The 25,117-nt window shown below is 42.4% G+C and overlaps 1 protein-coding gene across 2 annotated transcripts in view; it reads left to right on the forward strand.

Annotated features, from left to right (window-relative positions):
- MEMO1 (mediator of cell motility 1) overlaps nucleotides 1-8,270 on the forward strand; it is a 45,145-nt gene extending 36,875 nt beyond the window's left edge. For both annotated transcript variants that reach the window (XM_089669707.1, XM_089669706.1), the window contains one exon: nucleotides 7,539-8,270. In XM_089669707.1, coding sequence (XP_089525833.1) covers nucleotides 7,539-7,670 — 132 coding nt within the window. In that variant the 3' untranslated portion in view covers nucleotides 7,671-8,270. The remainder of the gene's footprint in view (nucleotides 1-7,538) is intronic.
- The last annotated feature ends 16,847 nt before the right edge of the window (nucleotides 8,271-25,117 follow it).

Raw genomic sequence — 25,117 nt, forward strand, 5'->3', positions numbered from 1 at the left:
TGCTGATTATTAGTAGAGATCTTTACATTTAGAACAACTATAACCCTAGGTTCACATCTTTGAAGGTTGCGTTTGATGCGTTTCTGCAAATGATTCTGCATTGCGTTTTTGACGCTTTTTTTATGCGTTTTACGGTTTGTTTTTTCATTTTTTTATTTTTCTTGTTGCTAGGCAGAATTTAAACGCAGCAAAAATACAATACATGCTTTTCTGCAGCGTTCCCATTGAAGTCTCTAGAACCAAAAACGCAACATTTTGTGTTCAAAAAAGTCCCTGACCCTTTCCAAAAAAAACGCACTGGGTGAAAACACGGAGTTGTGAACCTTTCCCATAGGAAATCATGTTAAATGGACTGTACTGCATTTCTGCAAAACGCTGCAGAAAGTGCTTAGGTGTGAACCTAGGGTTAAAGCTGAACTATACTCTACTTCACTCCAACAATGCCATGTTTACAAACCCCTTCGCCAGTCACTGGCATTTCGGCTTGTCTTCTGCCAGGTTCCAATCTTTGTCCATTTTGATCGGCCAAGCCGGTATGATGTCACTTGAGTGCATGCGCAGGCATTTTTATCTCCGCAGATGCTGAAATTGTACAGCTCAGTGTACATTTGATAACAAGCCAGTAACTAAATACTTTAATGCAGAATATACCTTTTTATATGTTTCTTCTGCACGAAGGTTCAATGCATGTTCACAAGTATTAAGAAAAGTTCCACTCTAATCTCATTAAGCAAGTTTAAGTAGCATATATAAACCCAAGAAAAAATGTAATATATTGCAGCTTAGTGCCAGTGTACGTGTTGCTTGCTGTGATATGAAATCTCAAGCAATGTTATCTTGCCTTCTTGGATATCGTATTTAAACTACAAGCCCCTCCCCTTAATGTAATAGAGATGAACAGAGGACATGTATGAAGTCCAAATCAAGAGTCAGCCTAAGGTGACAAGTCCCTCCATAGATACAGTAGAATGAGTGGGGAAAAAAAAACAAACCTATGAGCTGTTGTGTGGTTTTTTTTTTGGGGTTTTTTTTTTTTGTACTAAAAACAAGCTGCTTACACCTTAAGCCGTGGTTCACACTGAATAGGAAGAAACCACATGGTTTCAAAGTTGCATGTCAGTGCGGTTTGTAAGATATCTGTGCGACTTCATGCACAGACATCTATGCAAAACCGTTTTTTTCAAATCTGTGCAGCACTGCATACTCAGTCTGCACCAATTTGAATGGTTCCATTGCTGAAAATAGGGTGCGATTTGCCATGCAAATTGAAACTTCAGATCGCATAACAAGTTGTTTTGGTGTGAACGGGGGGCTAAAACACTCCCATATGTAAGACGCATAAAGACTGATGCACCTGAACTTTTTTTGCAGGATATATTCAAGATTTGTGTGTTATTGATTGCATTGCTTTGCTTTTTTTGCCTTATGCTATAGTTTAAACAAACACTGGTGCAAACAGTCCATAGCACTTAACCTTTTAAAATGCTTTATTCCCACAGAAATAAAATGCCACTCACATAATCACGTGCACTAAGTGCACTATCATGTTCAGACATCAAAAATAGATTGCTGGTATTACGCTCTAGCCGGCCTTACTAGATCGGCGCACTTCTTGGAACCTCTGTGTATGATCTCAAATGTATGGCCTTTCTCCGGTGACTTCACCACGCATGAAGGTTCCAGGAAGTTCGGTACTTATTTTAGCCAGACGGAGCTGAATACCGGCAGTATGTCTGTTTTTGATGATTGTACATGGTAGTGTGCTTTGTGTACATGATGATGTGAGTGCTTGTGGCTAAAGCCTCTTAAAAGGTAAGGCACTATGGGCTGTTTGCTTTTTCTTTCCTGATGCTGCATTGTGGAGGAGAGGAGTGCTAGTGACAAATCTAGCAGAGCATACAGGATTTCATTTAAAGGGGACTTGAGCCAATTTTGACATTGCATTTTTATGTGGGTCACATAACTGGAACAACTGGTGACGGTGAAATACTTAAGATGGAAGAATAGAAGAGTGGACAGTGTTGTTTCAAGTATATAAAAGAATAAATGCTGCATTATTACCAATACTTTATCTGTGATTACTAACTAATGTCTGTAATCTAGTGTTCTAGGTGTTTTCAGCAATCATTTAATTGGGAAATACTATCAACCAATCATAAAATGGCAAACGTTCATATAATCATGAATGTAGTAGTCCTATACAGCTTGTGATATCACTCCCAGATAAGTGCTGCAAGAATGTGCAAGTAGAAAATACCTCGATCACATGAATCTTATTGGCAAACTCTCAGCTTCTCTGTACGAACCCCCACAACAAAGGTCAGTATGCACTCCAAAACCAGATGGACTCCTTTCCTTCTTAATCAGCAAGGACACTGACTCTTGGAGATCCCCAGCAGCTCCGGTGGATGAGTGGGTGTGTATTTACATGTTAAAGGACAAGGAGAACCTTTATAGTGCTCACTGTGCTTTTTTTTTTTAAAGAAAGCATAAGAATAGAAAGCTACTCACATGTCTTAAGACCACAGGTGCATATAAAACGTTCCCATCTGTAATCATCCTGGTGGATGGCAATAGATTGGATCCTTCAGTGTAAGCCTGTATTGTCAGGTTATGCTCTCTCTCTGTACCGTGAAGCCAGCCCTAGGCCTATTGTTGTAGTGATGTTGTCAGGGGGCCATTGCAATCCACCACAACGGTTGCCAATGGGAACCTTTTAAAGCTATATACTGTATGCTCATGTTTGGTCTTTACTACATGTAGGTGGCTTTCTATTTTAATGCTTTTATAAATAAATGAACAGTGAGCACTAAATATTTTCTCATTGTCTTTAACACACTGAATCATCAACTCATCCACCTGAGCTGCTAAGATTCTCCAAGAGTCTGTCCTTGCTGATTAAAAAGGAAAGGAGTACATCTGGTGTAGGAATATTTACCTTTGTTGGTGGGGGTCAATTCAGAGAGGTGTTTTTCTATTTGCACGTTCTTGCAGGACTGACCTGGGAGTGATGTATATCACAAGTTGTATGGGATTACTACATTCAATATTATATTATTATGGACTTTTGCTGTTTAATCTGGTGTTCTGTGTTTTATAAAGTCATCAATCGTAAAACACTACCAACCAAAAGGACATTGGTTATTACTCACAGAAAAATTGGATGGACTAGCAGATTTAGATACACTAACACATTGAAGCAAAATTCTCAACTTGCACTGCAGTTACAGCAATTTATTTTTTTTCCCCTCTTGAGATAAAGGATACACATGAATGGGACTTCAATCCGCTTGATTGATTGTTTGAATGTGCAATAGAGTGTAATTAGCATTAGATGATTGTATTAGGATTTCAAGAAGGCTGAACAACTGACCTTGCACATCCAACTAGTATATGGGCAGCAAAATGGAACCAAGAAACCTTATGAGATAAGTGGAGAGCTCATGTCCTTTTTGTTTTGTATATTTATGGTGAAAATACACATTGTATTTCAATTATTTGCAGGCTATTCTTATTAATCTGAGAAATCTTGAAGTTTGTAAACTTTTTGAAGAGTCCCACACATTTACTTCCTTCCTGAATTCTGTGACATGGATTTACTATGATCTGTGAGTAGGCACTGCTGTATCGCAGAACTCAGAATCTGCCTTCTGAACTATGGTGGCAATGAGAGGAGTGTCAGGATGCAGAATATGGAAATCAGTTTGAAGGCAGCAAGGTCCCATGAAATATGAAGTCCTTGGAAATGTAAAGTAAACAGCAGAGGAGAATCTGCAAAGCATGCAGGTAGTCAAAGAAATTGTGGAAAGATGACCAGCAGACTGGCAGCACTCACAACGTGAAAGGCTATATCTTAATTCTACAGGACACAGACAATATATTGATAGACCATTGTTTATAGGCTGGTACAGGCTTGGTCTGCTGAAGGCCCCACAACACTCAAGCTCACAGAGTTGATTCTTCCCTTGTACCAGAGTAGGAACCGAGCCTAACACCCATTTCTTCATCTAATTCTAACTGCCTTAGCCACACAACTAGTGACCTACGTGGCAAAAGCCAAATTTTCTGTCTGTCACAATTCCACAATAACCGCTTTATACAGCCATCTTTATTCAGAGCTACAAAGGCCACAAGCTTTCTCCAGCTCTTCTAACTCTTCCTGGGTCAGAACCCGATATGCCTGCTTCAGATGATGCAGACACAGAAGGGAATGAGAAGGGTATAGAAGCTGTGTTAGAGTGGGCAAAATATTTTTCCCCCACTTTTACACCCAAAGCAGGAGCCTCTCATGCCATGATTGCTTAAGGACCTATTCACACTAGGTGCAGTTACCTGCTTTTTCTACATGGACAAACACAGAACTGCAATGACACATAGAAAACAAATTTCTGTGTGTTGTGTTGAGACCTGAAGTCAGTGTTGCATTGTATTCCAGAGCAGTGCAATATTTTGCTACATGTTTGCAAAATATCGCTCTGCTTGGTCCTGCATGTCCATGCACTGCAGTGAAATGCAGTGCACAACACTTCTGTGCAGTGATATAAATGAAGTGTCTGTACACTGCAAATAGTTTGCTTTAAAAAAAGGGGGGAGTAGTGTGATATGGTAAAACACGCATCACACCTCACTGATTTTTCTTCTTTTGAATCAACCAAAACTGCCTAAGGACAGTCAGATTTGCAGAATGCCTGAACCATAAGAGGTTTTCCTTCCAGATTAGAAAATTCTGTCTCTGAGCTCACACTCAAGAATTAAGGTCAGAAACCTCTCACAATGAGATTCTTTGAGAGTTTTAGACCTCGTTATGGCCTCCTTCAAGACTGTACCATTTGCCCAATTTCATTGGAGGCCTCCAACACAACATCTTGTCAACTTGGAACAAGCATGCTCCTTCTCTCGACCTACCCATGCTCCTTCAGCCAAACAAGGAATTCTCTAACTCAGCGGGTCTCAAGCCTAGGCTTAACAGGGAAATCGTTGCTTCCTTATCACTAGAAGTCTTTCAGGCTGGGGAGGAGTGTGTCCTTCATGATCCAGGTAACATTGGTCATTCGTGGAAACTAAGCTCCCTATCAAAATCCTGGTGCTCTGAGCAGTACAAATGGATCTACAACACTAGATCTTCCGTCTACAAAGACAATCAGGGTGCCAGTTATATAGTGCCATGGATATGATATACTTCGTCCATCAATGGGGCCCCAGAAGTCATGTAGGCTTGAAGGAGACAAACCAGATAATCTCATGGATGGAAATTCACTATTCAGTGATCTGATCCCTAGGGTTCACATCCCAGGCTTGGACAACTTGAAAGTGGAATAACTCTGCTGACACCATCTGGATCCATTGGAATGGCCCCTTACCCAGATATCTTCAATGTTAGAAAAGGGGGACTGAATTTGAAGCCTAGGATGTCTACAGTCAAACAACTATTATTTTGACCAGGACCAAGGTTGTGCTACCCTTGACTTTGGATCTCTTATTATTTACCTAGTCTTCAGACTATGCCTTTCCTACAGTGGAATTTCTACCTTGTCTGTTAAAAGAGCAGAGAGAGGGGGAAATTGGTAATTCTTATTGCACCAGACTGGCCTAGAGGAACATGGTTCAAAGACATACTGACTTCTAGAAGACAGCACAAGGCCTCTCCCTAACAGACCAGATCTGCTGTCTCGAGGCCCTCTATTCCATCCTGCTCCTCAGTCTGTAGCTATAACAGCATGGCTGTTAAAGCCCATGTCTTTAAGAGACCTTTTATAGTGGTCCGAGTCTGTTATTCCTACCTTGCTGAAAGCTAGAAAATCCAAATCCAGAAATATCTATACCTGACATCCTTCTTTGCCTGGTGTGAACACAGGCAGTTTACTCTGAATACCCTGCCATGGATTCTGGCCTACAATCAGAAAGAATGGACAAGGGTGGAATATGTCCTTTCAAAGACTTCTGGCTTTGCTCTCCCTTGTTTAAAATAAATTAAAAAAAAAAAACACCCTGTGCATCCTTGAGATCTCAACTTGGGTATCTTTGCCCTGCAGAAACCACTCTGAAACCACCAGGGATATTCCCTTAGATGACCTCTGCTGCTTTTTTGTTGTTACATTAGACATGTCTGAGCTGATGGCTCTTTGTAAGGAGCTGTTTCTCATCTTTCACAATGCCAAGGTTGTCTTCTGCCCAAGACCATTTTCTCTTCCTAGGTTATCAGTCCTCCACCTCAGTGAGAACATAGTCCTATCCTCCTTATGCCCAATCCAAAAATCTCTCTTCATTGCCTGGATGTAGTCCTTAGAGGCTGCCTCAAGGCATGAGACAGATGAGATGAGACAGAGTTCCTATTTGTCCTGCACTTAAAATCCTGCAGGGACACATGCATCTAAAGTCCATCATTACTCAAGTAAGCTTACATCAGCTTGTCAAAAATAACTTTGTATTGCTATTACAATGCTGGTGTTATTAAATAAACGTGTATGCTGTAAACATAGAATCCTTTAAGTGCATTTAAGGGCTTTTAATAACACTTTGCCAGAAGTATATAATCAAAAGAAAAAATGTGGCATTTCAATGTGCTCATCAACCTCCATTCTGAAGTCACGATCTTTATGAACATCTCGTGGTGTACAACAGGACCACAATGAATAGCATCTGTAAACATACATGCAGTTATTTCTGTATGGTATGCTGGGCTAGGTACTCTTTTTTTGCTGTATAACTAAAGTCACTAGAGCAATGGCTAGAGACCTAAACATGAATGCGTTTGGGTTTTGATACTTTCACATGATCTTCACAAAGTAATTTGCATCTAGCATGATATGGTGAAATATTACAGCAGTCTTATAATACACAGTTGACCTCTATTACATTTTAGTCCACATTTGGGGTCGAATAAAGTGAAATCTTTGCATAAATGCAGTAAAATATATTGTAGCTTTTTATGTTGTCAAAATAAGTTAATGAAAAAAACCTTGTTTGATGGATCAGAATGTGTGACTGGTATTCATACATAAATGTTTGGGTTGGTTAGAAAATGCTTGTAGAGCAGCTATTTGCCACCCACTAAGGAACCCATTTGACACAGCCTATATCATCAGCTCACTGGCATTTGTCTATTGATTGTGTTAGACTGAACATATTGGGACTCTTGTACACTAACAGGCTTTCCATATTCACATTTAAATTGCATGTATGCAGTAGACTACAGTAGCCTTCCCTACCCCCCTAAAACTGACCATGTTGCAGTCTGTACAATTAGATCTACTAACGAAAATGTAGTGTAAGGACCTGCACGATTGTATACAAACTGAGTGGACTGCTCATGTTGCATAGTTTTGGTAACTAGGTTTACAATCTCTGCACAATATACTTTAAACTGTAACGTGGCCAGCTTAAGGCACCATTAAAACATCTATTATATCAACATCTATTTCTACCAAGAAAACTATAATCTATCGTGGTCTGAGCTTATGAAGAAATAAAAATATATCTTATTCCTAACATATTAATGATTAATTTGAATAACACTCAATTTTTTTTTTCTCTTCAAGGCTGCAACAGAGCTCCGAAGGAATGGAGTTAACATGAGCTTCTCGTTTTTGAACTATGCTCAGTCTAGCCAGTGCCGAAGCTGGCAGGACAGTTCAGTGAGTTATGCTGCTGGAGCACTTGTGGTGCATTGAAGCACTGAGCTCTCAGGGATGCCACCTCGGAACACAATGCCGACACAACGTTTTCTTTCTGTCCATGGGGTCATAGCCAAGCAGTTGCACAGTGCTGCTCTGCTCTGGGATTAAGAGGAAGCTCAACCCAGTTCATATCCTCCCTTTTTCTTTCTTTTAGGTGTAGTCCTATCATGATTTTCTTCGTTTACTTCCATTTGAAGCAAGAATTGCTTTCTTGGTTATAGTATCAGAAGTTGTGTCAAACTGTTTGTGACCTTGAAGACTAATGGCAGGTGGTGGCAGAAGATTATACAATGTTAGTTACATGGAATAAGTTAGCCTTTACCATAACCTAAATTTGCACTGTTTGCAGATATGTGCACATGTACTCAGCTTTCAGAATAGTTTTGCAAGTTGTAAAACGAAACAAAATTATAACAAAAATAAAGGGTGGAAGCTTTTTAATAAAAAAAAAATTAAAAAAAATGCATTTATAAATTATCCTTTATCCTGTATTAGAATATAATACAACCCATGTATAGTTGGTTATTACCAGTGTTGTACAACAAATACCTTCTATTTTAGTTGCTAATAAAGGGCTACACAAATCGGTTACAATTTTCTACTGCATTGATATTTTAAAAATGTTAAATGTTGGTCAACAAATCTTCATTTGATTTATTTATAGCCTTGTTTTCTAGCTGAAACTCTGTAGTGTTACCATTAATGGTTGTGTACTGTCATGTAGGGTGGAAGTTCTGCAGATCCAGGTATGTCTTGTGGTCTTATATGGTGCATGATTACTTGAGGGAAGGCATAAATGGTGAAGGCATGTAGCATTTGCCTATAGAAAAGTGCTTTTGTGGAACACATTGTCATGGCAAGGGTGTGTGATCAGTTTGCAACAACTGCAGCATTGCAATGCTGTTGCTGTGATCAGGGCCTCCATCAGGGGTGGACAACCTGTACAGGTGTAAGGGGCCTGGGCATCCTGAGGGGCCAGTCTGCCAGGGCCCAGGTCTATCTTAATGCACAGACACTGCCCCAGGAGCATATGGAGGGGGTGGCTGTCCATGCCAAAAGCTGTGTAAGGGCCCCCAAAATTTCTGATGGTTGCCTTGGCAGTGATGATGGCGGGGGCATAAAGCACACATTTGTGCCAATAGACATGAAGGAAGTCTTTAACCGCTTCCCGACCACCCTATAGCAGATAACACTGTGACGATTGCGGCGTCAGACCCCAGCCCTTCTCACCAAACTCGTGACCGAAGGACTAGCCAATCTAAAACCGCGCTGTCACGTGCGTAACAATGCAAGGCCCAGCTGCACCTGCCACAAAGATTTTCCAGCTAATGGACCACAATCTGTGTACCTGCAGCCTGAGAGCGATTGTTACTGGGTTAGGTTAACCCTTCACACTGCCACCACCTCCTTTTTGTACAGAGAAAGAGGAAACTCGGCAATATCAGCAATAACACTATGTTTGCCTAAGCGTCTGTATACCGCTGTCACCGCAGGTAGGGATATACAGAAGTTTAAAACACACAGTAGCGCTCTTCAGAGACAGGGGTCCTTAGTTTGCATTAAAGAGCTTTAGAAACAGTTCAACACTCTCAGAAAGTAAGATTTATTACTAAAAGGTAAAAAGGGTGCAATAACAATATTTACAGAAAAAGATGACACACGCACACACACGTCAGCCGATCAAGTTTCCTGAGCAAAAGGGCCTTTTATCTCCCAAAGTTGGTTCTGATGTTAAAAGGGAGAATTCTTCAGCTTAGCTCCAAGTATAATGGCTTGTCTAGGAATTCAGCAGGGTGTCTCCTTGAAGCAGAGAACCAATCGCCTCATTTGGGGGAGGGTGTTGGGCGAAGACCTAAGCTAGAACCAACCTCCGAACTTGATACCAGGGCAATAACTTTCCCTGGATACATGTAACATTCTATCCACGAGTAGATTAATATGCAGAATCACCTGCTGAACGTCTAGATATGAAATATGACATACCTGCTGGGACGGTTAAGGACATATCGGTTTCTGCTCTCCTGTAGATGCCAGCTTGGGGATGTAAGCTATCAGGCAACTTGTATTAAAGTGACCCATCTGAATATATGCCTGGTTTTTATGTAAGTCTATTATATTTCAAGATATGAAATCATAGGGGAAAAGGGGATTTTTAAATGTGAGTCCGTTTTACGACTACCTGGAATGTCTTTGAAGCTCAGTGAAAGACTGCTTTTATGGCTTTACGATATCCCAGATTGAGAAGCTTACAGACATCTGGGCACCAGCTAGGTTGGGATTTATAGCCATGGAGCTCTCCCACTGGGTCCTGTTGCCTTTTGAACTCAGCATACACACACAGACCCCATTCCTGAGGGAGGGGGGAAATCAGAGGAGGGAGACTGATTTGGGAGTAGAAAATGATACAAGATGGAGGCCTTTGCCAAAATGGAGGTTTGCATCCATCTCTGTGTGCACAATTGCTACAAATACTGCTACAGGGTGGTGTGGGTGCACATAAACGTATGTATAGAAGTGATTTTGCATGTCCGGGTAGGGGGCATGCGTGCACGTTATCCGCGCCACCATTCATGCCCATGGCTGTCAATCACCGGGTCCCGGCTGGTGAATACGCGCTGGCACCCGGTGATTGCCAAGCATCTCCGACAGGGAGGAGAACTTTATGTGAACAATACAGTTCTCCCTGTCCACTCGTACACTGCTTTGGATGGCTGTGCACAGCACAGCCATCCAATGCAGTGTGATTACAGTGAAACACAGAGCTTACTGTGAAGTCTTATAGCTACAATAGAGTAAAATAATTTAACCAAAATCACCAATACATATAGCATAGAGGCAAACCAGTGAGGTAAATGGTAGCAATAATCTAGCAGGCATTTTAACAACATGACTTATGAATATCAAATGCCCAGTCTATTCAAACCACACACCATGGCTTGATGGCTTCAGAACATCCTACAATGAGGAGGGAATTGTTTATTAGTTAGAAATCTTAAGTGTAAGGCTAGATTTACACTATTGCTGTGCTTTAATGTGCATTTTCCTGGGCTTATTACAGCAACATATGCTGGAGTATTGCAATGCCGTTCATTTTGAATAGTGCCACAATGCATGGTAACACACCTGCATTGCAGTATACCACAACCCTTGGTAACGCACTACTGTGTTTCGCAATGTGCTGCTTTGCAAAAAAATTTAGCATATGCTTTTTGAGCCTTCTGGTGCATTTAGAGACCATTTAAATAAATGGTCTTAAACGCAATGCACATTTGATATGCACGTTTTTATGCAATGAACCAAAATGCAATGGTGCAAAAAGGTGTATAAAATAGAATTTAATCCCCTATTTATTTTGACATGGAGATGGGCTTTATTTATTGAATGCAAATAGACTTATGCAGTGGAATGTATGCTTGGTAAATGTGGAGAAAAGTCACTTTGTAGCAGGGCTGTAGATAATTTTTTCTTCTGAGGGGGGTTCAGCTCGCAGCTGAGCATTTTTACCCCCCCCCCCACTTCTCCCCCTTGAAGGAATGTAGGAAGGAAGGGGTGGGTGGAAGGAAGGAAAGAAGAGGTGGAAGGGAGGGGTGGGTGGAAGGAGGGAAAGAAGAGGTGGATGGAAGGGAGGGGTGGGTGGATGGAAGGAAAGAAGAGGTGGATGGAAGGAAAGGAGGAGTGGGTGGAGAGGGGAGGTGGAGCAAAGGAAAGGAGGGGGGAAAAAAGGAGGGGGGGGTGGAAGGAAGGTTAAGTCAAAACTCACTATGACTCCTTCAAAAGTATCAGGGCTGTGACTGTTGGCTGCTGTGTTAAGTTTCCCGCCCACACCTCCTCTGAAGCTGCATGGACTGGAGTGTGGGCAGTCACGGGGGAGGCGGAGCATATCCAGCCTCTCTCCCCTCTTCTCCTATTGGTTCAGAGGATGGAGGGAGAGGGGCTGAGCAGTGAGAACACAGCAGCTGGAATACAGCGGCAGAGGGAATGGGGTGCAGGAAGAAAACTGTTCTGTGGGAGGGGGGCGAACAGTGCTGGGACTAGGGGTGTGTGGGAGGAGCGGCAGTGGTTGTGGTGACAAGCAGCAATCTGTATGGCTTTCAATGAAGCAGCTGGAAACTGATTTCTCTCCCTCCTGTGGCTTTCAGCTGCTTCATTGAAAGCCATACAAGAGATTGTCACTACAACCACCGCCGCCCCTCCCACACCCTCCTCGTCCTGGCGCTGCTTGCCACCTCCACAGCTGCACAGAACTGTTTTCTTTCTGCCCACCACCGCTGTGTTCCTGCCGCTGTGTTCTTCCCACTGCCCAGCCCACATTTCGAGGGCTGCAGCCAGGGATGGTTGGCAGCTCTCCTCTGGGAGGGGGTTCAAACCCCTCCCCCCCCCCTTATCTACACCCCTGCTTTGTTGTTTGTAAGGTAATTTTACTTAGTAAATGTGGGTATGCTGTGCCAACTTTCATCATCCAGTTTTCTTTGCAAATAAGACCAATTAGAGCAATTTCCCTTGAAAAGTGACCAGCATCTTTGCCTTTAGTAAATGCACCCCAGTTATATCCAAAAGTATACAATCACTTTCTCTGACTGAACTATTAGAAATGGTCATAGAACATGTAAGCAAACTGAAAACAAATATCTGTTGTAAAAGTGCACTGTAAATCCCCCTGCATAAAGGGCTGTCCAGGTGAAATGCATCCCTCCTGCTGTTTTTAGTGTGCCCAAGAGGGAAAGGTGTGACATCCAGCCCCACTGTGGGCAGCCTGTCAGTCTATGGAAGACTGCGTCTGGATGGAGTTGTACTGACGTTTAGGGCCCTGTGCATTCAGGGATTAAGATCCTAAAATATAGAAGACTGGTGGACACATAAGTACTGTTTAAGTATTCAAATGTATTCCAGTGACCTTCCAAGAGGTTGATCTAGCAAAGAAGAAACATACATATTTCTTTAAACTCTAGACGAGCCTTTCTCAACCTATTCAACACACCCTTGAAATTACTTTTTGGTCTCGGGGGAACCCCTGCTAAAATAACTGTATCTATAGCTGATGATACATTTGTCTGATAGTGGGAAGAATGTTCCGTGCACTTGTGGTCATTGAGAAGAATCACTCCCTTTATAGATGGCTAAAAATATCAATGGTGTAAGTGGGAACCTATCTGAGAAGTGGATATTGCTCATTATTCAAGGAACCCTAGCAACCTCTGGAGGAACCCTGTTTGAGAAACCCTGCTTTAGACTGTGAAATGAGTATTTCCCAATGTTCAAGACCCCTGCACTGATAAAATGCCCATGCCGTCTCTGGAAGTCTCAGCACTGAAAGGATGGGTACATGCAGGTATGTGTTATAACTAACCACAGAATCCAAAAATTCGCTTTAAAAAGCAGAAGCCATTTCTCACGACACAGGATGCCTTCCTGCAAATACATTTAAACATATAAGCCTTCTTTGCGGACAATGTGGGCTCTGTGTCCTCTGCAATCTCCCTATGGGAAGCACACAAGGCCACAATGCGGGGCCACCTTATTCAAATAGCCTCAGTACGCAAACGGGAGTGGGAACGGAGGCTTCGAAATCTCACTGCTCGTCTAGGGGAGGCAGAGGCGACCTGGAAATCTTCCCCTTCCGCCTGGATACGGAAAGCCCGTGACAGCATTGCCATGCAACTGAATCTTCTGGCTTCCAACCAAGCGGAGAAGGCCCTTCGCTGGGCCAGGCATAAATATTTTTCTTCTGCTAATAAGCCAGGTGCTATGTTGGCCCAGAGGCTAAACTCGCCCAGTTGCCTCCACAAGCCTATCTGCATATGGCGAGCAGTGATCTCTTGTCTGACCCTAAAAACAGTGGACTCCTTCGCTACTTTTCTTTCTTCCCTTTATTCCCAACCTGTCCCCTTTGCTATCAACAAGGCCGAAGCCTTCTTTCGTGTTGTTGATCTCCCGTCTCTACCAACATCAGCGCTTGACACGCTGAATGCTCCTGTCACTGACTTGGAGGTGCTACAGGCCATTAAGTCCATCTGACCTTCGAAGGCCCTGGGTCCGGACGGATTTTCTGGCCTTTATTACTACAAATTGTTTTCGATTTTTGCTCCATATTTGACTGCTTACTTCAATGCAATGCGTAAGGACGGCAGGCCTGCTCCTGGCTCACTTTGAGCCCATATCTCCATGATACCGAACCTGGATACCTATGCTCATGAGCCCCAAGCCTTTCACCCTATCTTTCTGCTAAATGAGGACATGAAACTCTTAGGTAAAATTCTAAGTTCATGTGTCAATAAATATTTACAACTTTTAATCCACAGAGACCAGGTCGGTTTTTTTCCGGGCTGTCAAGCAGCAGATAATGTTCGGAAGGTAGTGCACCTTATTTCTCTTATGAATCGCCGCAATATTCCTGGGTTCCTCCTCTCGTTAGGTATTTACAAAGCGTTTGACACCCTTTCCTAGGATTACCTCTGCTACATCTTAAATCGCTGGGGCTTTGGGAGCTCCTTTTTAGCCTGGCTCTCGGCGTTATAGTCTGCCCCGGAGGCTTCGACCCCTTGTGCATGTTTTTCCACGAACTCTCCCTATAGCCAGGGGAACCCTCTTTATCTTGGCCCTTGAGCCCCTGGTGATTGCGATCCGCGCGGAAGCAAATATCACGGGAGTTCCCTATGCCGGAATGTCATATAAAGTAAATCTATTTGCAGATGATGCTTTGTTGACTCTGATCAACCCGATAACTACACTTCCTAATCTCCATTCTCTGCTTTCCCGATTTGCGGAATTTTCGGGCCTCCAAATTAACTCCCACAAAACAACTGCTTTAAACGTTTCCCTTCTTCAATCTTCTTTCCCGTACCTCTGGGCAGCCTCTTCCCTCACTTACCTTGGAGTGCAATTGACACCTTCCTACTCTCTTTGCAGCTAACTACTATCCCCTCTTGTGCACGGTAACTTCCCTTCTGCACTTTTGGCATTTTCCCTCTCTTTCCTGGATAGGGCGGATCAACGCCATCAAGATGACGGTCCTTCTTAAATTCCTTTATTTTTTCAGGACCCTCCCAGTCCATGTTCCATCATTTTTTCTGCATTCTCTTCAAAATAAGATTTTAGCTTTCGTTTGGCCTGACAAACATCCTAGAGTGGCACATACTACCCTTTATGTCCATCGGTTAAGAGGGGGTCTTGGGGTCCCTAATGTTACAAAATAATACTTAGCAGCCCAACTCTCCCAATTAACATTACTTCATACTACCTCTGACATCTCACTATGGGTGTTATTGGAGATTCCTGACTGTGCTCCTGTCCCGGTCTCGGCCCTCCTTTCGCTCCCTCCTTCCCTCTGCCCTTCCCCTCTTAGCCCCCTCATGACTCATAGCCTGCGTGTTTTGGGATTCGATTCGCCTCAGCCAAACTGATGTCCCCCTTTCTTCCTTTTCTGCCCCTGCTGCACAATCCCCTATTCCCTTCGGGTCTAACACAACCCCATGTCTTTGCCTGGTGGCCCGCTCATGGCTACTCTCATGTATATCACTTTCTGAACTCTCGTTCGTTTACTTCCTGGTCCTCTATTTGCGAAACTCATGGGGCCCCATTAGCAGAATGGTATGGTTAAATACAGCTCAGACACTGGATTTCCTCTGTGTGTCGTGAATCCGTCTTTCCCTTTCGGAAAACACAGTTCAAACACGTTTACCAGCACTCCCCTGGTGCCCGGGGCACCATCTCATTACTCTGTTCACACCTTTTGGAACATTCTCCTGGCTCCCATCCCTTTTGTTTTAAAATGAGAATGCAATCTTGCTGTCCAATTGGCCCCAGAGGTTTGTTCTTTTAACACCACCACTATGGAGGTCCTTCTCCGATGGTACTAGGTCCCGGCAAGAATAGCACATTTGTACCTGTCATGTGGCGATCGATGTTTTAGAGGTTGCGGAATCCGTGGAGATGAGCTACACGTATGGTAGATGTGCCCACGTTTGGTGGGCATTTGGTCCAGAGTCTGTGGCCTTTTGTCGACTCTTTTTCACTTTACTTTCCGTAGAGATCCTCGTCAGGCGCTCCTCCATTGCCCACTTCCTGGCCTCTTGTCCCATCAGCAGAGATTGGCTACCTATGTTTTCATTGCAGCTAAAAGGGCCATTGCTAGGGCCTGGAAAAAACAAACTGTTCAGGTTGCGGAAATAGGGAATATTATGACCACCCTCATGATTTATGAGAAAATGTTGAGTATCCTTAATGATTCTCGCCCTCAGTTTCCGAAAATTTGGAACCCTTGGTGGTCTTATGCTCACCCCTCACTTCCCGAATACAACTTGGGTTCATACCGCTTTTAAGGGAGGGTCCTTGCCCTCAGGTTCTCTTATCTGATTCTTTTTTAACTTTTTTTTTTTTTTTTTTTTTTCTTTTCTAACTGTACTTCTTGATCTTCTGCTATGTTATCACCCCTACTTCCCCATGGTCACGATTTACCTCTGCTGGGTATTTTACTCAGGTTCATTTTACTCTAGTTGGGGCACTCTTTTTTTGAAGGATAATCTGTTTGTGTCGCTGATTGTATTGTATATCTGCCAATTGGTCCCCTGCGAGGGACCTTATTTTCTAAATGTTTGTACCTTGTTATTTTTTTCAAACAAGAAAAAACTAATAAAAATTGTACCAGAAAAAGCAAAAGCCATGGTAGATTTGACAGATACCATACAAAATTTGGGGATTTATAGGCCCCAAATGATGCAGGTGTTCCATCTGGAAAGAGAACAAAAACCAAGCTGGTGTATAACTTTTGAAACCTTTCTGAAATGGGGACTGTTATAGTGACATCCTGTTAATGAAGATCCCAAAGAGCTAAAGCGTAGCTCTGCTATTCAGTGCATTAACACAGGGTATGTTAAAGGGCGGCAATGAAAGGCAGAGGATCGGTTTGTACTCTTGGAATGCCACCTCCTGCACCTAAGGTGCTAGCTAGTTGTATGCAAAGATTAACAAATGTTCCCTGAGTTTGGAAAGTGGGAGAGCACCTCAGTGCTGATGAAGATCTTTCCTAGGGCTTAGTAGGCTTTTTACCGCAGACTTTGTTGGTGGCCAGAGAACCACAAGTGGGAGTCCGAGGGAGTCAGAAGAAAAATGAAAGAGAGAAGACTTTACAAACCATTCCCTAGGCTTCTTGTTATGTGGCAGGTGCATGCTGTCGTCTCCATTGACTTCCTTGATAACATCGAGGGCTGGTTTGAAGAGACCTTGTCCCTCAAGGACCACATGTGTCAGGTGCTCCTTGGATGCACAATCCTCAGGCCAGCGCTTTAACCAAAATACACTACTCATGTGTATTAACAAAGTTGAAATGCTTCCAGCTGGCCATCACAGCTAAAGTGTAATGCTGGGTACACAGGAAGATTTTTTTTTTTTTACCGTTCAACCCAGCGGGCTGAATGGAAAAAAAAAAACACAGATTACTGTACTAGCACATCTGATGATAGTATGGCACTCTCCCCACTGAGCTATTGTGTTCTGAGAAGGGAATCGCCCCCCCTTCCCCGGTCAGGACACACTGATCAGATCCTGGTTGTCTGACTGACTTCTGGAGCTGTACACATGAGCTGAAAGTCAGCTGACATCTGCCGAACCAACTGTTTTTGGCCTGTGTGTACTCGGCTTTAGGCTACAGCAGTTAATGAATGATCTACTGCTCCAATGGAGAGATGACTTTTGACCATTCTGCCATGGTTTTGACAAAAGGAAAAGTCACAGCCATTGGTAAAGCCTTTGGATACAGCAACATCCCCTACTGCCCTAGTGTACCTACCTGTAGTGTTAGGGTGGGCCATTGACAGATCTAAAGCAGGGGTAGACCAAAGTCTGATAAGCCTTTGTGGGGAGTTTGTCATGTCAGGGTGTTTCCAAGCCCCATAGAGGAAGACCTCAAAAGTGGATGTAAAGGAAAGGTCTTTGCAGCTTCAGGGGTCCTACAAGACCTGTTACCAGAGAAAGCAGACAGATCCTGTACATTCAGAGTGATACATACCACATCAAAAGGAGCCAAAACAGTTTGTTTTTCTTTTACTTCCATATTAATAGAAAAATGTGGCTCCTCAAAGATAAACTTGTCAGGTAAATGGTGTAATGACTCAGAATCAGATACAGGCACTGCGACTGATGCCTCAAAAGCTAATAACACCACTGTAGAATCTGCACCGAACTGGGTGAATTGAGCCACAACGTCTTATGTGATTGACAAAGTCATTGCCGGAACAGAGTGAAGGGCTGGGCCTACCAGCAAGAATTCTGAATGCTGTATCAGCTGCTCATTAGTAGGGTCTTTGATTAAGGACCATCCCCTACTATCATAGTGTACTTTGTTAAGGTGGGCCACTGACAGATCCAGAGCTGCGGTAGACCAATGTCAGACAAAATACTTCACAAACGGGAAGTATAGTAAGCCTTTGCAGGGCATCAGTCATTTTGGGGTGTTTCCAATCCCCATAGATGAAAACCTCAAAAAGCAGTTGTAACAGAAAGGTCTATAAAACACCCAATACCGAAGACAATAGGCTGATCCTTCACATTGATAGTGGCACACACTGCATCAATGGTACCCAAAATGGTCTCTCTTATTTTCTGTAGTAATAGCAGAAAACTACAGCCCAACAGGTAAAGACTGGAACAAATTGCAATCAGATTGCTCAAAAGCTGGTAAGACAGCAGGTAGATCAGCTATACAACTTGCAGAGGAAGGCATTGATGTGTGCTTGTAGTCTCTGTGGTCAGGGTCAGCAAAGAAGTAGCTAAATTGGGGCACAAAGTCTTATGTGACTGCAGTGGAAATCCCAGGCAACAAAGCAGGAGCCATTGCACCTTCAGAAGGTACAGAACAAGCAGTTTGAGAACAGTTAGTGATGTGTGAGCACGGGTTATCTATTGCAGCGAGATTATCCCCTATGTGTCTAGAATCAGACATGCTGTGACTCAGTTGCAGTTAAGTCACATAAATTCAGGTTATAAGGCAAGGCCTCAGGTACTTACGAAACCCAAACAACTGCTAGCAGGTAAGTGTCCAATATGACCAGGGCATTGTAGGCAGAAAGCAGAAACAGTCTAGAAACTGGAGTTCCAGATGGCTCTTTGCAATGCAGGAGCAGCAGAAGGCAGATGCTTCCTCGACTCTAAATAGTTGGAAATAGGGTGTGCACACGACATTCCAGCCAGCAGATTACGTTAGTGCTCAGTTTCACACAATTAGGAACTGGCAAAAAGCAGGAATTTTTACAGGTACTCAGTAATCCAAGCCAATGAGATAGCATCCAGTGATCTGCCTGATTAACCTACAAACAGAGTGAGTCTTCAGAGATAGGGCAAGTGTTGAGGCAAAGCCAATGGCTCTGGACCATGAATGCACACCTTGGCTAACTTGTTAGCAGAACAGGGTCTGAAAAGCACTTTAAACAAAACCCAGTACCTGAAGGTCATTTCCAGGCTAGCTCCGCAACATCTGGTCCACCAGGGACAGGACACTCCACAGCGAAAGCCAGGCTGAGGAAACCCCACCCTAGGCCACTACATTCATGGCACCTCATCCCCTCATTATTGTCTACATTTAATTTTCTGGCAGCTTACTGTTTAGGACATAACAGTATGTTTTAAATTCTTTACCATTTTGTTTTAAATGAGGCTTTCTAGGGTCCAGTGTCCTTTAAAAAGATTACTAGATGAAAAAGCCAGTTGTATATCTATTTTAGCACATTATATCTCTACCTACATTTAATGTAACCCCACCCTATGTACCAAGAAATATCTACCTCTGTCAATTTTATTGTGCATCTAATTTAACCTGATCACATCTGATAAATTCTTATAATCTTATCTTAGGCCAGGCATAACACCATTGTTAGATACATTTTTATTCCCATGATATTTAAAACATTATAATTCATCAGACCAAACTCATTTGTGGGCAGTCCTAACAACAGTGGTGCAAATGATCTAAATTTGCTTCTATCAACAACTTCACCCTTCAACAGGGGTGGGCAACTGTGGCCCTCCAGCTGTTGTAGAACTACAAGTCCCATGAGGCATTGCAAAACTGACAGTTACAAGCATGACTCCCAAAGGCAGAGGCATGATGGGACTTGTAGTTCACCAACAGCTGGAGGGCCACAGTTGCCCACCCCTGCCCTACAAGGATCATGCTTCTGAATCATCCATTATAAGGTGTTATGTGTTTTATCCACAAGAGGACACCAATGAGTTTCACTATGATGGAATGTTCTACTGCTCTATGTCCAATAGGGACATAGAGGCCAGTGGAAGGAATCACAGTATGCAGTGGGGCTGACCAGGCATCTGACAGTAGTGTATCAGATGCTGAAGATTTTTCAAGGGAGCAAAGATCTGAGAGACAGGTGGTAGAACGGTTAATTACCAGTTGTCTTCTTTGGCAGAGACTTTTTTTTTTTTTTTAATGTGTTATTGAGGCCAGCCAGCATCAGCTTCCAGATCAGGGGTGTCCATCCTTTTGACTTGCCTGGACCACATAGGAAGAAGAGGAATTGTCTTGGGGCACGCATATAATACACTAACAATAAGGATAGCTGATGAGGATAAAAAGTTGGGCAGATCACGTTAACAATCACTGATATATACAGTTGTGTTCAAAATAATAGCACTGTGTTCAAAAAAGTGAATAAAGCTCAAAATCCTTTTAATAGCTTTTATTTCCATACACACAAATGCATTGGGAACACTACACATTTTATTCCAAATCAAAACATGAAGAAAAATATATCAAATTTGTGTTGTTCCTCTAAAAAAATTGAAGAAAATGAATATTAGACTGTTCAAAAAAATAGCAGTTTTTGTATTCTTTACAAACTCAAACATTCACTATATAAACTGAAAAATGTTTGAAGATTTTGCTTTCCGTTGAATCACTTAATTAATATTTAGTTGTATAAGGAATGTTTCTGAGAACTGCTGTACATCTGTGTTGCATGGAGTCAACCAACTTCTGGCACCTGTGAACAGGTATTCCAGCCCAGGATGGTTGGACTACATTCCACAGTTCTTCTCTATTTCTTGGTTTTGCCTCAAACTGCATTTTTGATGTCACCCCACAAGTTTTCTATTGGATTGAGATCTGGGGATTGGGCTGGCCACTCCATAACGTCAATCTTGTTTGTCTGGAACCAAGATGTTGCACGTTTACTGGTGTGTTTGGGGCCGTTGTCTTGTTGGAACACCCATTTCAAGGGCATTTCCTCTTCAGCATAAGGCAGCATGATCTCTTCAAGTATTCTGATGTATTCAAACTGATCCATGATCCATGGTATGTGATAAATACGCCCAACACCGCAGTATGAGAAACATCCCCATATCATGATGCTTGCGCAACCATGCTTCACTGTCTTCACAGTGTACTGTGGCTTGAATTCAGTGTTTGGGGGTCGTCTGACAAACTGTCTCCGGCCACCAGACCCAAAAAGAACAATCTTACTTTCATCAATCCACAAGATGTTGCGCCATTTCTCTTTAGGCCAGTCAATGTGCTCTTTGGCAAATTGTAACCTCTTCAGTACATGTCGTTTTTTTCAACAGTGGTACTTTGCGGGGGCTTCTTGCAGATAGTTTGGCTTCACATAGGCGTCTTCTAATTGTAACAGTACTCACAGGTAACTTTAGACCTTCTTTGATCTTCCTGGAGCTGATTGTTGGCTGGGGTCTTTGCCATTTTGGCTATTCTTCTATCCATTCGAATGGTAGTTTTTCGCTTTCTTCCACGTCTTTCAGGTTTTGGCTGCCATTTTAAAGCATTTGTGATCATTTTAGCTGAGCAGCCTATCATTTTCTGCACTTCTTTATATGTTTTCCCCTCTCCAATCAACTTTTTAATCAAGGTACGCTGTTCTTCTGAACAATGTCTGGAACGACCCATTTTCCTCAGAATTTCAGAGAGAAATGCAGTGTAACCAGCATGTACAACATTTGCTGCCTTCCTTCCTTAAATAAGGGCAATAATTGCAACCTGTTTTTCAAAGAATGAATGACCTCACTAATAGAACTCCACACTGCTATTATTTTGAACATGCCCCTTTCAATTAGTGATTCAATTACACAGAATCAGCAGCATGCATGTCATGACTGTTGCGTCTGTTGGATTTCTATTACTCTACTACACCTGCCAGTAAATTATTTGCCATGTAGAAATATCATTTCTACCAAAAACAGTGATTGATCAGGTTAGTGATGTCTGACTGCTATTATTTTGAACACAACTGTATATATATAATGTACCTGAGTAATAAAACATTTTTTTTTTATATTTTCTATTATAAAAGTAAATGAGGGCAACATAAAACTAGTCCGATATTTGACACTTTTTGATAAACTACTGTTAGACATCAGTATCTGGTTTGATGGATGTAGTAGCAATACTTAAATAATTCTCAAGGTGCTCGTCAGATATTTTGGTTCAAATTTTGCCCTTCGTGTGCTTCATCCTTGAAAGTAGTTGCTTAGAAATATAGGTGCTGCTGAAAACTGATGACATGAATAAGGTGTGATTGTGAAAACTGGGATATTTTTCTTTGGGAAGATAAAACTCCTAAAAGTAAAATGACACTGTCAAATCTTCAGCTGCATGTGTTCTCTAAGTATAAACACATTTTTTCAAAAAATTCCCCCCCAAATCAACATTTTCAAGGTAGGTTTACGATTTTGTGTTAGGCCGCAGGTTGGACACCCCTGTTCTAGATGTTTCTGAAGGTCAGATTTTGCACAGATAAGCCCTGATCTTCCTTTTTTCTGGTCCCCCGCCAGCACTCCTGGCCCCTCCCTTCTGCCAAGTGTCCCCAAAACAAGCAGCTTGCTATGGGGGCACCCAACCAGGCTCTCTCCTGAGCTGCTGCTATGTGTGTCCATTCACACACAGCTGCGGCTCGGTCCTTTCCATTCTCTCTCTTCATTGGCTTACTGGCTGTGATTGACAGCTAATTAGAAGAGAGAGTCCCTGCAGAGCCAAGGCTCTTGTGCACATCGCTGGATCGAGAGGGGGCTCAGGTAAGTATTAAGGGGGCTGAAGGGGCAACTGCACACAGAAGGTTTTTTTACGATACCATAGAATGTATGAAGGTGAAAAACCTTGAGCCTTTACAAACACTTTAATTGCAAGGTTTAGCTTGTAAAATAACACAAAGCACTGTCTTAGGGCAGTAATAGGTAGATTGAAGTAAATTTCAAGGTACTAGAGAACAGCTACATGTTCAGTCTGATGTGGGAAGAAAATATACCTAATGAACTATGGTGATTTTGTTAAAAGTAGCATCATTGCTCACCAGGCACATTTTTATGTCTCATGCAGGAAGAGAGTTTTCCTGAAGAGTGATCTGACGTGGGAGTTTATATGCAGAGGATGTTGTGTTGTCTGATATTCTCAAGAATAGTCGCCTCTGATGTGGGATAAGGCTGAAATATATGAGGTTTTCTACATGTCCCTGATATTCAATGGTGTTCTGTGGTTTAAAAAAATAAATCTTATTCTCTGAATGATCCTTGGGCTTTCATATTATTACCTACTTATGGTAGATAAGAATTTCAAATTCAAATAACTGTTTAAAGGCAAATTCCACTTTTTGTAAAAATGTAAAAAAAAATGTACTCATATTGCAAAAAAAGTGCATTTATTATTTTTTTTTCATCAGTAGATTGGGGATACATTGCACAGGCTCTGCAGACACTTCCTCCTGCCCAAGGTCTGTTCAGAGGAACAAACCTTTGGTTATGGGGCTGGAGGAAGGAAACAATGGACTACCACACTATCTGTGAGTCTCTCTGCTGCTATGGAAGATGGGACTTGTAGTCTTTCATTCACAGATCCGTGTTAATAAATGATGCAGCTGTGCCGGTGGGGCCACACACAACTGCATTGAAATAAAAAAAAATTCAACAACAGTCTACAGGATAAGCAGCCCATGATTCTGATAAGTGTGTGGGGGGGGGTTTGGGAGTGAAGACCTGCAGAATATGGGTGCAACATGAAGTAAAGTCAGAAAGGTGGAACTAGACTTTAAAATTCTACAGGTGGCTGTGTAGGACCATGTGGTCATCTGAGAGTGCTTTGCTGTGACATGCTGAAACACTGGACCATTGTAATTTTATAAATAACTACAAGGCTTTCTCTGATTGGCTGAGGTGGAGAGGTGGTCATATGACATTACAAACTCCACCTCAGCCAATCAGAGGAAGCCTTATACTCATTCATAAAATGCAAGGCTTCCTGTGAGAGGGTGAGCGGTTCTCAGCCCAGCTGGACCTTGTTCTGACGGTAAATACAGTTTATACAGCACTCGGAGTGGGTGCATGTATTACTGAAGGAAATAGTTTGGACCAGCTTGGTACAAGAAAACTATTTAAAGTTAAATGAAAGTAGGAAGTGAGTAGTGCTGTGTTGAGGGGGAAGAGGGGCGTGAGAGAGCAAAAACTGGAACTGGGTTAGTTTTTGTTCCAGTAGAACCTATTTCTTGGTGGATGGCTTATTTAATTGTGCATTTTTACAAATGTTGGTGACTGTTCAACCTTTCCTACCTGAAATATATGCATATCCATGTGGATGTCATCACCAGAACAAATGAAGGGTTCTTCTTCTGGGTGATTGCCAAATACACCTTGTGTTGACATATTAAGCTTTACCTACCTGATATCTAAATAAATATCATAATAACTGGTATACAGTCTACATCCACTTTCAAACTCTGGTCTTCATGCAAATATGTTTAAAGTACATGTAAACCCCAACGATGAACTTCTCTTTATTGCTCTCTTTTTGTTTGTTAAATACTCAAACAAAACTGTCTGCAGCCTTACAATTAGAGAAAAGCTTGGACATCTTCCAAACTCTTTTGTGACCAAAACGCTAAACTTTTTTTGTACACTAATGAGCTGTAGGAGTCATACCCTGAATCAGTGGTATCCCTCAAAGGAAAACAATAACCATGCCTCAGTCATGTCACCTGGTGAAAAGGATGTTCCTGCATTGGTGGTGTTGCCAAAAGGAAAACATGTCTCTATGTCAATGTCTCCTCCTCCTCTACCAGTCGTGGACTATGAGGCACTCATGCAGGTGTGCTCCTGAGCCCTGCTGTGTGCATCCATAGACACACATAATGTGGCTCAGCCCCACCTCCCACCTTACAGGATTTGATTGACAGCAGTAGCTCCCACTGCTGCCTCTGTGTCCTCAGAGGAGAGAAACAGAAACCAAATCCACTGCAGATAGGCACAGAGCTGGATTGAGATAGGACTCTGGTAAGTATATAGGGAGGTGGTGGGGATGGGCAATACAATTACTAGGACATGTTTTACCTTAATGCAGGGAACGCATTAAAGTAAAAAATGTCTTGCCCTTAGAACCACTTTAAAATTCAGTAATTTATCATAAGTGCTTGTTATTTAGCAACATGGACACTCAGGCA

This window comes from Staurois parvus, unplaced genomic scaffold (genome assembly GCF_062004578.1).
Source record: "Staurois parvus isolate SC_StPar_1 unplaced genomic scaffold, SC_StPar_1.0 ptg000081l, whole genome shotgun sequence".
Classification (NCBI taxonomy): Eukaryota; Metazoa; Chordata; class Amphibia; order Anura; family Ranidae; genus Staurois; species Staurois parvus.